Below are 13,472 nucleotides of genomic sequence, written 5' to 3' on the forward strand. Positions count from 1 at the left end.
TCATGGTTTATTAGACAATAGTCATGGACACAAGTCATTTTTTGTGTAACCACAAGGAGTGAGTGTTTTACAGATTGATAAAGGTGGTAATTGTGAGACACTTTTGTATGAAAATACTTGTTAGAGAGGTCTAGTGTTAAAGTAGTCAGTGGCATCAGACACAGGTAAACGTGTGTGTGTGAGATTCGATGTAAATAAAGATATTTTTACATGATACATTGATATGTGCCTATATGCAAATTCACGCATGCACGAGCTTGAACAAACACACACACACACACACACACACAAATGCACACACGCACAGTCACACGTCTTTCATTAAGCTACAGTCCAAACAGCCAACACAAAAGCTGGTTTGGCAAGCTTTTAAAAGCTGACTAGAAACACCATGGAATTATCATCATGTGTTCCTTTGAGCTCTTTATTTACACAAGACACACCTGCATATTTGTTTAATGCTAGAGTAGGTTAGCGTCTGCTATTACTCTACTAAATCTGTTTTGTGTCATGATTACTCAACAGCACCCGGACAACGTCGACCTTTCAATGTGTGTACTTTAATTTCAAGTCCAAAACAACCACATCTATAGTCACAGCAACAACAAAAAAACAACCAAACAAACAAAAGATCACTTCAACCAATAACCACAACCAATACCAAATATAACAAGCTTCAAAACAAATGTGCACAAAATGTATTTTTTCTTACATTTTTAATGTTCTTGTAGAAAAAGCAGTTCAGCTTGGTGTGTTTTTGTAAACATTTTTTTTTAAGTTTTGAGAAAAGTTTTACAGCTTATAATGGGGTCAGTTTTAAACGTAGAAGAGCCTCAAAGAGAACCTTGTGGGGTTATTGTGAAAAGTATCATTACCCCTAAATAGAAATAGATTCAAATAAATAAAAGTAAGCATAAACGCAGCTGTAAAGTGTCAGAAACCTGTTCTGACTTATTCAAAGTTCCACCAGAAACTTTTTCTTTTTCCAAGGAACTCCCCAAGCAAGCAGGGTTCCTTTAGGATCCCCAGAGTTCCTCAAGACTCTCCTAATTCTAAGAGAGCGGAGTAGATAAAGGACCCGTTTGCAAAAGCTAAAACAAAGCATGAATAAAAAACACTGATCCTGAAATGAACCCTAAGACATCAGAATATAAAAAACAATTGCTACTGTAGGCAATCATATCAATGGTTAATGTAGCCTCTGGTTTTGATAAACGACACATAACAGTAAAAAACAAAATAACACTTTGCTGCTTCAAGTCAAGTCGTGTAAATGCTGTGATTTGAGATTCTGTGTCACCAAACCATATCTCCACACCCCCGACTACATAACTGTAGTTCTGTGTGACTTCTATTTTATCCTATTAATATTTGCATTAAGACCAAACGTGCAGAAAAAGACCTGGCCTCATTAAATAGAGTGCATTCTTGATGTTCACGTCATTCATCATGATTTCTATGTAGCAATTAAATCTATTGTCTGTTTCATAGTGCAATGAGTCCCCAAAATAATTAAACAGACATATGGCTTAGTGAGGATTATGGGAGGATTATGTGACACATGTCTTTTGTGCTAAATCAAAGGTAAAACAAACTAAACATATTTGAAGATATATTTAGTAACCGTTGTAAATGATAGTAGGTCACCATTTCTGCATTATGGTCCACATAATGTCATTTATCAGTGCTGTTTCAATCAGCTTTCATGTCTGTATATTTCTGTGTGAACTTTGTTTTTTAATCAATTGTCATATTTACACTGATGATGTAGAGGTCTCAAAAAAAATCATGTATCAAATATGATATACTTGGTGTTACAGGGTTGAAAACTCTTTTGTCCTCTAGAGAAAGACATAATCCTTAGGACACTATGATAATCCTGGTGCCTCTTTCTGAACTCACGGTGATCATCAAAAAGTGCAGTGTTTGTTTTTTTATCTAGCACTTCCATTTGCTACATTTTTTTCTTTGTATGTGTTAAAAAAACAAACTGTTCCTTGAAGTCCATTCCTAACGAGCCAGTGTTTTGGCTCATTTAGTGTCCGTCATCAGCACTGTTTAAATGAGAATAGAAAGTGTAAATGTGCCCTCTGGATATCCAGAGTAGTCTAAGTCAACAAAGGGAGTCCTGCTGCTGGCCAATCCCTTGAGTGTCTGGTTTTTCCTGGCTGAGAAGGTGGTGACTACGCACGGCAGTAAGCTTGATCGATCCACGAGCAGGAAAAGCAGTGAGTCTGTGTTGCCCTTTTTTAACAGAAATCTGTGCATTTCTGAGCATTCGATAAACAAAAATATATCTATTATGCTTGAGTAAACAAAACCCCAATTGACAGTTTTGTCTGTGATTTTTCTTTTGAGCTGGCTGAACTCTCTTTGTTAGGTGTCAAAAATTCCGCTATATAGGATAACTGGTGCGTACTGCAACATCCATGTTGGATCCTCCCTTTTATTCATTTGTCCCTCGACTACTCTGTAACTGTCCTTTTTAATAGCAGAGAAACACTGGGAAATCCTAAAATAAAGACTTTTAAAAATAAAATAAAAGTAACTTTGAACAATGGTGCCATGTTGTGTCTACTTTTGCTATTTTTCAGACATAGAGTGTGTCTTTCTGCTACAAAGGTGATACAACCTGTTGTGAGTGAGTAGGAAGACGCTAAAGGTGACATTTATCCTTGGTTTGGTGACTTGATTAAAAAATATATACAATATTGCAGCATTTACAAATAGGATGATGTGTTAATCAATTTTACGACTTTTTGCTTCTGGATCACAGTTGTCATCTCTGATTTTGTGCTGTGGGCAGTGGTGTCACCAGGCATGCAGACTGAGGCCAGGTCACTGAACCTGTAATCCAGTTTCAAGTTGAGGTCGAAGGGCACATCAGGTATGGAGATGGCATCAAGCTCAAAGTCGTGTTCTTCATCTCCCTCCTCGGCGTACACTTGGGGTGCATAGTCACCCAGTTCCTCGCCTGGTGTCTCGAGAGCGTACAGGTGCTACAACATTAACGAGGAGCAAATAAAGAAAGACAGTACATTAAAAAAAAAAAAAAGAAAAGCGCAGAACTCCCCTAGTGTTTCAGGATTGAGTAAAATTCTGTCATTACCTTATTTAGCAGGATTCCTGCGGTTTGTGGGTTATATTCCTCCCAACTCTTTGAAAATTAAAAATAGATAGTTGCATGAATTTTCAACAACAGCAACAGAAGTCTAATAACAACAGATGTCACGCGTACGAGAAAGCAGCTCATAGAGTAAGATTGCAGTACCTCATGCATGGATCTTCTCCACTGTCTCATTCCCATGGCTGATGATGCACCCATTGACTGGAAAATCAAACATTTAAATTGTTTGAATAGAATTTAAAGAGCAGCCTTAAATGTGACAGGATTGCTCAATAATAATAATAATCATATCAGTACCGCGTATTTAAAGTTTCCTCGAGAAAAAGAGCTCTTTCCTTGGGCTTGTGCGCATCCCGAGTAGATTTGCATTCCTTCACCTACTGAGTCAGTCACCGACTAGGACAAAACACACACACACAAAAGCTCTTGAAAATCAAAAGTACATAGTTGTTCAGATTTTCTAGCTTCTAAAACATACCTAACAAGAGCAATAGAAGTCTAATAACAAAAGGTGTTACATGTAAGAGTTCACTGTTGAAGTTTGTGGAAATAAAAAATGATCAGCTGTAGAAATTTAAAAAGAAAACAGCTTATAGAGTAGATTGCAGTACCTCATGCATAGATTGTCTCTGCTGTCTCATTCCCATGGCTGATGATGCGCCCATTGACTGCAAAGTCAAGCATTTAAATAGTTAGAATAGAATATGAAGGGCCTCAGGATGACCCAGTAATAATAACAATAACAATAATAATAATAATAATAATAATAATAATAATAATAATAATAATAATAATAATAATAATAATTTCAGTACCCTGTATTTATAGTTCCCTCGAAGAAAAGCCGCTTCCATTGAATTTTGTCTTTGGCATTTTAAGTATTCTGTCTGAGCTTGTAGTCCTTCACTTGCGGAGTCACTCACCATCTAAAAAAAAAGAAAGAAAAAAACCATAAAAGCACTTTATTGTTAAAATAATTTGAATAGAATTTCAGAAAAGAACAAGGCGAGCAATTTTGTCAAAAAATCTTATGAAAAGAACAAAATTAAAAGTGGGGTTCTCTTTGACTTTAAACCCCAACGTCATTTGTTCTGAAAAGAGATGAAAATAAAGCAATGTTTTAATTTAAATCTATTTGTGAAGTTATTGTAAAAGGCTAAACAATATCCTAAGGCATCTGGGGGACTCTACTTTTAAGCAGCAATTGCTTAAACAGGAATACATTAACTAGTATATTTTGGGAAAGATTTTCAGTTTGGGTTTGGTGTGCTAAGAACAAATAAATCTTAATTGGAGTTCAAAAGCATAAAAATAGAATACTTGAGTTTTATTTTCTTTCTTTTTTTTTTTTTTTGCCCACACAGACAATAAATAGCAATAATCTATTTTAGTTTTTTGTCCTTTTATGAGATTTCTTGACAATACAAACACCCAAAATATCACCTGATTCTATAATATAAAGTATAATAGCAGGTCGTGATAATAACAAATAATAATATTACCCATTGCAAATTATGCCGTTGGTCTTGCTTTCGGATGTCAGTTTGGGACATGCCGTACTCCGCTGACTGACTCCCTGACACTGTTGTTTGCTGAGTGATTGTCTGCAAGTTTTGACCGCCTAAAAATACCTGTGAGGGGGGAAAAAAATCCATATTTGTAATGATTCATAAGAGATGAGGGTGAGAGAGAGGTTGTTATAACATTAATGCATATTACATGACACTACTTACTGGGTTCATCGTTGAAGTTCTCACTTGAGATTTTTTCACAGTTTGGCTCTGTCCCCCATTCTGACCGCCTTTTGATGACTCAAAATTCACCTTGAACATGTGAACACAGTTTTATGTTTTTCCACAGTGACTGTCATCAGTTATATTTACATTATTTTATAAATGAATCCTGTTGTAGGATAAATGCCTCTTAATTTAATAGGCACGTTCACGTTTAATTGCATACTTTAAAATGACAAGCAACAGCCAAAATGTGTGTCAGCGTGCATATGTGTTTGTATTGGCTTACACTAATAAGCAAGTGCAAGTTATTTGATAACAAAGGTATTTACTCTGCAGTCAGTTCCTGGTTCCTCAGTGTTTTGGATCATCAGATGTTGTTCACAGCCATCAGGTGGTAACGGTACTTTCTCTCTCTTACAAGTCATCAGAAATACCATAAGTAGCAAACCTAAAGTGTAAAGTCCACACACACAAATACGTACAGTGTTATGTCCCTAATGGGGTTGCCTGAGGAGTTACTTTATACTTCAGTGTAACTATTTAATGGGGAAAACTGTTCAATCTTTAAATTTTCTTGATACACATCAAACAGAATAAGTGTTCTGAACATGTGACCCACCTGCTAAGACTAGCATGCTGAGAAAAGCGGTCCCCAGCGCCAAAGTTCCTGCTGTGGCGCTAGAAGCTTTTCGCAGACGACAGTTCGGCCTTGTTTCATCGACGCAGTTGCACACGGTAACTGTCAGGCTGTGGACAGACGTCTCCCCCTGAAGGTCAGTCACTTCGAGGGGCAGCTCGTAGACACCAGAGTGAACTGTGTTGTCTTTCACCAGGTTCACTGAAAACCCTGCACGTCCGAAATGAATACACAATCAGTTATTTTGTAAAATGTCATTGTGAAATACTGATTAAAACGAGACGTATGCGATGCGATCTTGGCTACTTTTGGACCCCGAAGGAGTTGTGAAACTAGACTTCACCTTGCGCGGGCTCAACTTTCCACTTGCCCTCAACATCTCCTTGGAGCTTGAACGTGAAAGGTCCACCGTAGGGTTCCCCATCCAAGTCCAACACTGTGATGTTGCCCTGAGAGGGTTTTTCAGACTGGCAGATGTCCAATGTGCTTTCAGCTAGTGATGGAAGATTGTCATTCTGATCGCCAACCTGCACGCTGAGAGTTGCGGTGCTTGTCATTGCAGGATTCCCTGGTGACCAAAAGCAAACATTGTGTCTTTTGAATAATGTGACGAAGCGTATATGATGAACAGAATGCATACACTCCTCCAGATCATACCATCGTCAACAGCATGTATTGTGACTACATAGACACCGTCTTTAACGTGGGGTGACTCTCGGTCTATGCTCTTTGTTGTGGTCACTTTTCCAGTCTCTGGATCCACTGAAATCCAATCAGCTGGATCCTCCCCTTTGACATATCTGCAACACACGTGTTGTGTCAGACATTTTCAATTTCTCTATTGACATACAAATGTAGAACACTTCACAATCTTGTAAGACTGGCATGTAGAAGTATCCTTATGACTTACTTAAATGTGTTTGCACTGGCGACGTCAGGGTCTCTGGCTGTAAATGTCTCCAGATATTGTCCCGACTCACCATTCTCAATCACCATAGCGATTTTGTTAGATTCGTCGAAGACCGGAGCCTCATTGACGTCCTCTACGGTCACAGTCACCACTTTGCTGGATGCTCCTTGCATCTGCATTGAGCCAGTCGCAGATGCAACAGATGTGGCACTACTAAAAGTTTCTACTTTCCAGGAACTGCGGTCCACCACTTTGCATAAAGAATAGGGGATCTCATTCTCCACACTGATCGTGATGTTCCTCAAAGGACCATCTTCAAAGCTCAGCGGCTGTAAAAGCAATAACACGTTGCCACAATTTAACATCTTATCTTGAAGGATTTATTAAGAGTTGAGGTTGAGTAATGGAACATAGTTGTTGCGGATCAGACATTTTGAATTTTTTAAAACCACCGGACAAGCAGGATTAACAGTAGATAAATAAAACTGCATAACCACCATCAATGCATCAACCACCTATATGCAACAGTCATTTCAGGAATTCAAGATGACTGTGAATTGTGGTCAAAGGCATGTGGCTCAGTTTTTCCGTAATTGCTTTTGAAGATACGAAACATCTTGTGGTGTATACAAATTAGCTTGTAGAGATCAGTTTAGTGTAATGCCAAGTCAGGTCAACTGTATTTATAGAGCACATTTAACAGATGTAGGACAACCAACCAAACAAATATGGAGGCCAAGACCCCACTGTGTTATTTACATGAATTTACCTGAGTAATTTAAATAGACGTGATCGCACACACACACACACACACAAAAATACCTTGTCCACATACAGTAGCCCGTCGTTTGTCGTCTCTTCGGTAGTGATTCTGAAGTTGTTTGCTGCGTCTCCTTTGATGTGGTATTTTGCTCTCCACGCCGCTGTACCTCTGGTGTCGTCGTCTTTGACTTGCAGACGTGAAACAAGAAAGTTTTCCATTCCTTCTTTCACACTTCCTAGATTCTAAGTTGAAAACAAATTTTTTTTGTTTGTTTTTTTGAAACTGTTGTATTTTAGGCAGCAGCGGCCGTTGCCGCGCTCGAGGTAACCAAAACACATAATTGCTCACCGTCTGTTTTGTGATCACGGGTATGTGGTTGTTTCCGTCTTCTATGTTGACTATGATGGTGCAGGAGCTGGAGAGCCGTTCTGGCTTTCCGTTGTCTTTGGCCATCACAATAATTTTGTATTTCTCTGCTCTCTGAAGAGTTAAAAACACAGCTCAGGTTAACTGTAAATTAAACATCAAATGCACATTAATCAAATTTAAGAAAGTTCAAAGATTACATTTTTTATTTTTAATTGACACCATCAATCAGTTAGTCCTCTGACCTCATGATCCAGACATCCATTAAATGAAATCATTCCAGTTTGAGTGTCAGACTTCTCGATTAGGTAGAATTGCAGGTCGTGAGGTTCAGGAAAGACTGAGACTATTTGATATGACACGCTTTTATATTCCTCAGTGCTGTCTGCATCTGTTGCTTTAACGGTAATCACGTTGTGGCCTGTCGGGGTGTCAGAAGAAAGGACTTGTTTGTTTTATTTCATTCTTGTTCATTGTGACAAAGGATAATTTTAAAATAGTAGCAGTGATGATCACATCAGGAAATTGTTGAAAATGAAGACGTTACCTTGTTTTGTTGATTCTTTGATGGTGACCTTGTACTCTGTCTGCTCAAACTGTGGAGGGTTGTCGTTTGCGTCCTTAATCTTTACCTCAATGCCCAGCTGTGTGTCGATTACATTTTCGCCAGCCAACGCCTGAAACGTCAGCTGTAGTGCAAAGGCGAGACCTGTGAAATAATGCAACCCCCTCCACCACGCTACCAAACACACACCATTTATGCTTTCCGAATGATTACTGTGACATGTTTGGTAAATTCTTGCTGACCTTTAACACTTTGTATTTCTCATAGTCCACAGGGCCAAGGACAGTAATCTCTCCTGATTCATCGTCAATTTTTAATACATTCCGGGGTTCTTCATCAACACCTTGTCCGTGTATCTTGAATAACCAGATTTTTTTCTCAATCTCAATCTGCAGTGAACACAAAACACAACAACGGCAAATGATAATGATCTGTAACGTTCTTCCTGCGTCTCATCACATGCACTTTTTATATCATCGCGTTGCGGTTCGCTGTAGATACTCACAGTGCCCAGTGAATATGGGAAAGGTCCTTTATAGCCCTCATCAATTATAAAGGAGTCTATGATCCAGTTTCTCTTTTGTCGCTGCAAAATTTCTGAAGATGACACGCAGACTCCGAGACACTGCAAAACATCACATTTCTTTGGATTAGTACATATGGGATGTACTGTATGGCTGTTATTTCCAAAAAGGTTTTTTTTTTTTTTAATACACTGAACATCACTTGGTGTAGAATTTGCTAACTGTGAAGGAAAAATGACTTTCCCCTCAGAAGTTAGGCCTCTGGAGGTGATACTGAACTTTTACCCTATTACTCCCAAGACACCCTGTGTGCCTCTCAGGGCCAGATTGCACCAAGGCGCCAGACTATCTATTGTTTTCCTCTCATCCCTAAACCTAGAGATGGTTCCGACTGAAGGATGGTGTAAGACCGAAGGTGCGAGAGAATCCTCAGAACTGATGCTGGGACTGCATGCGTATCACTTCTGATATCAGTAAACCTTATTTCAACCTAAGTCGTCCGAGTCTCCGGTGTGTCTCTCTGTGTCGGGTTCCACATCCTCCGTCAACCTCTTCAAGAATTCCACAACACTAATGAGATGAGTGATTTATGATTTCATTTGTAGTCTCCAAATTGCCTTAATTGTTGTACCTACTTTTGAATGCTGACAAAAATAAAGGTCACGTAAGTCTCAGGGTTCTGTAAGGTCTTAAACTGTATTATACAGGGTAAAGTGGTAAATCATTCTATTCTTATTCATATCGTTTTCGTCTTTAGAATAAAATTTGATTTTAAAAACAAGTCAGTCTGACGCAGCAGAGAGCAAAGATAAGTAATGATTTAAATACCAGCAGGTCTGCTATCTAAGACAAAATCTTACCAGCATGACTAGAAGACAGAAGGGTTTTGACTCCATGGTGTATCCAGTGATGTGTTGTTTTAGAAGTCAGTTCCTCACAGACTCTTCTTTCACTGCAAGCTCAGCTGCATGTCAATGCGAGCTTTGTATCCAGGTACCTGTGAGAGGGAGGGCTGTGTTAAAACAATTGATGTCACAAGTTTCAGCCAAGCAGTTAGGGAACTTTATCAAAAGTGGGCGTGCACAAAGTGCTACGTCTACGTGTGTGTTCCCAGGAATATAATCAGAATACGTTACTGTCTGTAGTGACACAGCTTTGATTATTATGTCTTTGAAGCTCCGTTTTAAATGTGATTACAAAGTGTGATTACATGTTCCATGTCAATGGAAGCACAAGTAAAACAAGATGTACACAGTCAAAGTGGATAAAATAGATGAGAAATGTTTTCTAGGTTGACAAAAGTACTTTAAAAACAGCCACATCACAATACAAGTGGAGCTTCAAATTGTTTGATTTGATATTATATGAAAAAAGAATTATAAAATTATTATTTAAATGAGCATGCAAAGTATACGATGTACACAGTACAAATGCATAACAACCAGCCTTAACATACGGCAGACGTAGCACCTAACAGGTTCAGTCCCAGTTTGGACAAGGCAGACTACGTTGTGCACTCATTTTGTGGAGACATGCATCATTTCATACAGTCGCATAGTGGACAAGTATCCTACTGTTGAGTTAAATCCCCATAAGATAAATCTGATTTTTTTTTTCGAATGAAGACTTTGTTTAAGCTTATGATAAGGTTAGGATTAGGTTGCTGTAAAGGTCAGAGTTATACAAATATTCAGTGTAAGTCAGTGAGTTGAGTGGAAACACGCATGTGTTTGCATGTCTGTGTGCTTGGGATAATTATTACCTTGACAATATGTAATTTAGTTTTTTACTTTGGCAAAAAAAAAACTTGAACCTACTTTTATTTCCTGTTGCTCTTGTAGTCCAGCCCAGTTGATGATATCTGACAGAATTATGACTCGCAAAATTAACTCTTTCTTTCTTTCTTTCTTTCTTTCTTTCTTTCTTTCTTTCTTTCTTTCCTCTTGTTTGCTTGCTTGCTTGCTTATTTTTTTTGGGTTTTGCCTTTTTACGCCACACAAGCTTAATCGGTAAAAGTAAGGAATGCAGACGTGTATCTTTTTGTACAGTTTAGGACAGCTTGACACAACACTCTCTGTATAAGACAAATGGAAAATCTCTTAAACATTGTGTCAAGATTATATAATGTGCAAAAAACTACAAATAGCAGCACAGACTATTACAACAACAATACGTCTTTTATATTAAAGAGCTGAATCATGCTTCAGTTCTTGGATGTTCACTGGGCAGTAGGCTTTGAGTAACTTTAATTCTCTTATTCTTAAGCACTTTTCTGCTCAGTTGTGTCTTTATTACATGATGTAATATTTTCAGCTGGTCTCTCTCGTCTGATTAAGGTGTTTTTGATAGAAAGGCTCTATGGTCCCCCTGAAGGATTAGAATTAGCACAATCTAATCCAACATAGTTCTTTAACAGATGGACCCAAAGGAGAATGCTAATGAGTCATGTTTTAATAATGCTGTGTTGTTTTTTGAGGGAGGGGGATTGTTAGTTTTTTTGTTTTTAAAAAAAAAGTAGGAACAGGACACAACAAAAACTGATATTTTTGGACAAGCAAGCATTTGATCCTCTGAAACAGTGCCTGTTAGTTGAGGTAATACACTAAAACAATGACCAATAAAATTCACATTTTGTTGTGTGAACTATAACATAATTCACATGGTAAAAATATGTATCTATCACAACTATCACAATCCATTAAAATTAGAATCAGAGGTTCCCGTCTAGGCGTCAGTGGTTACAACTTCAACCTCTTGACATCCAGGGTCTGGTGTTCTTTGTGCCATTGACGTACATGGCGTTATCATGACAAGATAAGCTCCCCAACTCCTTCGGAAAATAATAACAATTAAAAGAATCATAGAAGCCTTTAACTCTTAAAAGGATTTAAAAAGATCTCTAAATTATATTTAAATAAATTGTCCCATTGTAAGGAAAATCAGCGGTAAAGATTTCAAATGAGTGCCAGTTTGTTCAGGATTGGCATCCCCCAGCAAATTTGGCCGAAGAGCAGACCGTCTGATGCATAAAGAAAAATGTTAAAAATAAATAAATGTTCAACACAGGATCTGCGGGTAACTCCTTCGACTACTGGTGTCAAAGTGCAAAGATCAGAAAGAGAGGCATTTCATATTGAACTGGATCCTAAGCACACTCGCAAAATCTACAAAGAAATGTCCGTATTTAGGTTCTACTGAAATATTGCGGGTTTGAAACGAGCAGCACATGCAAGAAAACTGAGACATATTGCAACTGAAGGACTTTTGCATAGAAGAGTGGTCAGCAATTTCTGTGTGAATGAGCCACTTCCCTCATACTTGAATACACATACTGAATGTGTATGTTCCAGACCGCATCATTCTTAGTAATGTATGATATTTTGCAATAGGGATCAGTTGCTTCACCTTTTACCAGCAACCAAGATGAAATCACTTCTTAAGAAAATGTGTGACGGCAAGACAACACCCTGCGAGGGAAACCCGTGCATCGCAACAAGGAGTACAGTCCAGTCTGAGGAGTGTCAGACTTGCTGTGGGGGAAGGAGAAAGTGTTTTAGTGTGCATTGGTAAATAAATACTAGAGTCCTAGATGATATTTTGTGAAACAATATACATAATTAGCTTTCTATTATCTGTCTAGTACAAAACCAACAAGGCCATTTCTTCTCCCTTAGCTGCATTTATGAAAATTGAACTCAAACTTTGTTGTTTTTATGACTGACTCACAGCAGGCTTAGAATGACTTTCATGCTGGAGGCACAAATGTGTGTGTTAGTTTTCCATTGCTGTTGTGTTCCTGTTGCACAATTAGTGATCAGTCTACCTGCATAAACAGATCCAACATAATTGTGAAACCTGACGACTGCATATCTGCACTTTTAAAACATGTATAGCGTTTTAATGTTGTCGAATGTTTATTTTTGGACTTATTTCATCCTATGTATTTTGTGTGCAGGAGGGCATTTCATCAATAGTTTTAAAAAAAATTTTTTTACCAGAGGTTGACTTATGGTGGACTTTTAAAGGCTGATATATTAATTGGACTTTGAAGCAGGATAAGAACAACTACTGATTCACTGGCAAATAACACACCACACACACAAACACAAGAAAAAAAATTGCATGTTGGAAATGAACAAATTAATAATCCATCCATTATCTGTACACCGCTTAATCCTCACTGGGGTCATGGGGGGCTGGAGTCTATCCCATGTGACTTAGGGTGAAGGCAGGGGACACCCTGGACAGGTCACCAGTCTATCACTGGGCTACACTTAGAGACAGACAACCAAGCACACTCACATTCACACCTACAGACAATTTAGAATCACCAATTAACCTCAACATGTTTTGGACTGTGTGGGAGGAAGCCGGAGAACCCGGAGAGAACCCACACTGCATGGCGAGAACATACAAACTCCACGCAGAAAGATCCCGGGTGTCCTCACCGGGACGCGAACCAGCGACCTTCTTGCTGCGAGGCAACAGTGCCAACCACTAAGCCACCTTGCAGCCCCCAAATTAATAATGCTGCATCCAGACAGTATCATCAGTATCATCTTATTAAAAAAAAACAAACAAAAAAACAATACAGGCTTTAAGCAGAATATTCTATAACCAACAACCTTTTCATTATTTTAATGTATGAATAAATCTGTTTTCTATGAAGTGATCTTTCATTTAATTTAATTTTAATTTAAAATGATCTCAGGTACAACTTCCACACAAAACATGTCTGTGCAGCTACCGGCCACCGCTGGAGCCAAAACTACTGCTAGTTGGCAAGAACCCACATCTGCACCAGTTAATAGTCCAAAATTAGTTAAGTGGTCGACCTCAACTTG

General features: G+C 38.4%; 1 protein-coding gene across 1 annotated transcript; it reads right to left on the reverse strand.

Annotated features, from left to right (window-relative positions):
- Window positions 1–540: 540 nt before the first annotated feature.
- Window positions 541–9,649, reverse strand: LOC103370831 (cadherin-like protein 26). Its single transcript, XM_008299999.1, has 20 exons — window positions 9,489–9,649; window positions 8,610–8,729; window positions 8,347–8,493; window positions 8,087–8,228; window positions 7,785–7,960; window positions 7,522–7,653; window positions 7,233–7,415; window positions 6,411–6,739; window positions 6,158–6,300; window positions 5,844–6,068; window positions 5,483–5,710; window positions 5,193–5,311; window positions 4,861–4,950; window positions 4,630–4,758; window positions 3,943–4,053; window positions 3,739–3,795; window positions 3,425–3,523; window positions 3,272–3,328; window positions 3,110–3,157; window positions 541–2,999 (listed from the first exon to the last, which is right to left on the reverse strand). Exons 1-20 carry the CDS (start codon window positions 9,522–9,524, stop codon window positions 2,721–2,723), a joined length of 2,850 nt encoding a protein of 949 aa, XP_008298221.1. The 5' UTR covers window positions 9,525–9,649; the 3' UTR covers window positions 541–2,720.
- Between the last annotated feature and the right edge of the window lie 3,823 nt (window positions 9,650–13,472).

The sequence above is a fragment of the Stegastes partitus genome, unplaced genomic scaffold, assembly GCF_000690725.1.
Source record: "Stegastes partitus isolate 25-593 unplaced genomic scaffold, Stegastes_partitus-1.0.2 Scaffold1487, whole genome shotgun sequence".
Classification (NCBI taxonomy): domain Eukaryota; kingdom Metazoa; phylum Chordata; class Actinopteri; family Pomacentridae; genus Stegastes; species Stegastes partitus.